At 40.6% G+C, this 3,172-nt stretch overlaps 1 protein-coding gene across 1 annotated transcript in view; it reads left to right on the forward strand.

Annotated features, from left to right (window-relative positions):
* igdcc4 (immunoglobulin superfamily, DCC subclass, member 4) overlaps nt 1-3,172 on the forward strand; it is a gene marked incomplete at both ends in the record, with an annotated part of 67,509 nt that overhangs the window by 40,849 nt on the left and 23,488 nt on the right. Inside the window, one exon of the mRNA XM_080029190.1 lies at nt 2,925-3,066. Coding sequence (XP_079885316.1) covers nt 2,925-3,066 — 142 coding nt within the window. The remainder of the gene's footprint in view (nt 1-2,924; nt 3,067-3,172) is intronic.

Here is a 3,172-nt window from a genome sequence, read left to right on the forward strand (position 1 = left end):
TACTTCACCCATACGGAACCGGCGTTCTATCATTATAAAATCGCTATTATAATATAATGAATGAGGTTTTTCTTCCCTCAGTCTTTCCTCAGTCTTCCCTTGGCCCAGCTGTCCTGTTAATCCTAATCCTACATTTTACCATGTGTGATGTCACGCATGGGAAAATGTAGGGTTAGACAGTGAGACCATAACACACTCTTTCTGCCTTTTCTCAGGCTAGGATGTACCGATTTCTAAAATATTTGCACATTTATACTACATAGGATCTCAGAGTTCAATACACCTTCATATTCCAACCGGTGAAGTAGGTCTTTAAGAATAAAAATGTAGAACTATTCCTTAAACTATTTTTATTCCTCTTTTATCTTTTTTTTCTTTTCATTTAATTTCATATTACTTATTTTTTCACTTTTTGTTATTATTGATTCTTTCTCAATAACATTAACATTTCTCACCCCAATCAAGGAGCGGTGTGTGTGTGTGTGTGTGTGTGTGTGTGTGTGTCTGAGTGTGTGTGTGTGTCTGAGTGTGTGTGTGTGTGTGTGCGTGCATGCATGCGTGCGTGCGTGCGTGCGTGCGTGCGTGCGTGTGTGCGTGCGTGCGTGCGTGTGTGTGTGTGCGTGTGTGTGTGTGTGTGTGTGTGTGTGTGTGCTCTCCTCCATACACATAAGCAGCAATTTTTTTTGCACACAATATTTGCTCCTACAATAAACTATCAACAAAAAATATGTTTTTTTAGGTCAGAGCGGATACAGTGTGTGAGTGTGTGTGTGTGTGTGTGTGTGCGGATACAGTGTGTGAGTGTGTGTGTGTGTGTGTGTGTGTGTGTGTGTGTGTGTCTGTGTGTGTGTGTGTGTGTGTGCTGATACAGTGTGTGAGTACGTGACAGGCCCGTGCCCTCAGCCCTCTCTTCCATAGTTTAGTTTGTTTAAAGTCAGATGACACTGTGGCTCCACTCTTATGCAACGTTCAAACACATGTCAGAGGCAGTAGTTCAGTGGATGGTCATTTTGATATGTAGGCCAGTCCAATGGTCAGTCCAGCAAATCAACACATTCAATATTGTTTATTTGCCTTACGTACTGCATATAACTGTAAGTAAGTAAGTAAAGTGGCAATAGTGCAATTCTTGCGAGTCTTGGGTCCTTTCAACAGTGTAGTATATAATGTAAGATATAATATAAGGACATGTACATGAAACACACAGGTGAAGGCAGCTACCTCAGACCTAAATGAACAAAACAATTGCGCTAAAACCTATATTGTGGTCAGTCCAAAATATCGTGCAAAAGTTAATTTATTTCATTAATTCAACTTAAAAGGTGAAAATAATATACTATATAAACTCATTACATGCAACGTGAGATATTTTCTAAGCCTTTATTTGTTATAATTTTGATTATATGGCATAGTTTATGAAAACACCAACTTCAAAATCTCAGAACATTTTTATATTCCATAAAATCAAAATAAAAGTATGGAAGTACTGTATGTGGGTTGGAACGCAGGGAAACGTTTGACCGGTAGCGTAGATATATATACACATAGAAATGATTTGTAGCGTCCCATGTATTCTGTTACCTTGCTGCTTTCTTTGTGCTTTAGGTTTCTTCTTACTCTCCTTTGATCACACACACACACACACACACACACACGCACGCACGCACGCACGCACGCACACGCACGCACGCACGCACGCACACACACGCACACACACACCTTCAGGCTACAACCACTTCTGTTCTCTTCTCCAACATCAGGGTCATAGGTCAGAGGCCCCTCAGTCTGCCCTCACTGCTGCCCCCTGGTGTGTGTGTGTGTGTGTGTGTGTGTGTGTGTGTGTGTGTGTGTGTGTGTGTGTGTGTGTGTGTGTGTGTGTGAGTGTGTGAGAGTGAGTGAGTGAGTGAGAGAGAGAGAGAGAGAGAGAGAGAGAGAGAGAGAGGGAACTGGAACTGTGCCAAGTGCTCAAACCTGCCAGAGAAAAAAATAATCTAGCCAAGCCTGATTAAGCCCCATACTGTATGTATCCTAATCAGTGCTTTCAACTGTAATTAAATGGTCTTCATATGATCCTAGTTAAATCACCATTACTCAATAAATACGGCACCTTTTTATATCCCTGAAATGGAAATACAATAGACAGAAATCTGTGGATTAGCGCCTGTATTCCTGTTACGAATAGATTCTGAAGGTTTTTCGAAAAATTCATTCCTCCATGAATTACATTTTTTTGTGTGGTATGATGTATTATTTGGGGTTGTATTAAGGTTGAAAACCATGGTTAATGTATATAATATAACTCATCTCCCCCATCACCACATCGGTTTTGCTGTTACATCACATGACACATATTTCAGGTCATTCAAAATAGGAAAAAAGTCATTCTCACACTTATTATAGGTAGAGCTGCAACGATTAATCGAAGAATCGATAATTAATCGATTATGAAAATAATCGCCAACTAGTTTGATAATCGATTAATCGTTTTGAGTAATTTTTTAATAAAACATTTCCAAATTCTCTGATTTCAGATTCTCAAATTTGAATATTTTCTGGTTTCTTTAATCCTTTTATGACAGTAAACTGAAATATCTGTGTGTTTTGGACATAACGATACATTTGAGGATGTCAACAATGGGCTTAAGAAAACTGATCAACATTTTTCACCATGTTCTGACACTTTACAGACCAAAACACTAATCGATTGATAATCGATTAATCGAGAAAATAATCGACAGATTAATCGATTATCAAAATAATCGTTAGTTGCAGCCCTAATTATAGGACACATACATTACTTAATAAACCCCTCTCCCCTCCAGGTTACAGCAGCAGCCTTTAGCCTGTGTGTGTGTGTGTGTGTGTGTGTCTGTGTGTGTGTGTGAGAGATAAACCCCTAACCTCTGTCTCCTCTTCCCCTCCAGGTCTGTCCAGGTTCCAGCAGCAGCCCTCGGCCCAGTCCGTCCCCTCTGGATGGGACGCTCGCTTTGAGTGTCAGATTGAGGGAATCCCAACTCCTGTCATCACCTGGGAGAGGGACAAGCTGGCTCTGCCCAACGAACCAAGGTCAGGACTCTAGGTTTTGCATGTTCAAGCTTTATTGGATAGTACAGAGTTGAAATGGGAGACAGAGAGAGAGAGAGAGAGAGAGAGAGAGAGAGAGAGAGGGGGA

This window comes from Ammodytes marinus (genome assembly GCF_949987685.1).
Source record: "Ammodytes marinus genome assembly, chromosome: 1".
Classification (NCBI taxonomy): domain Eukaryota; kingdom Metazoa; phylum Chordata; class Actinopteri; order Uranoscopiformes; family Ammodytidae; genus Ammodytes; species Ammodytes marinus.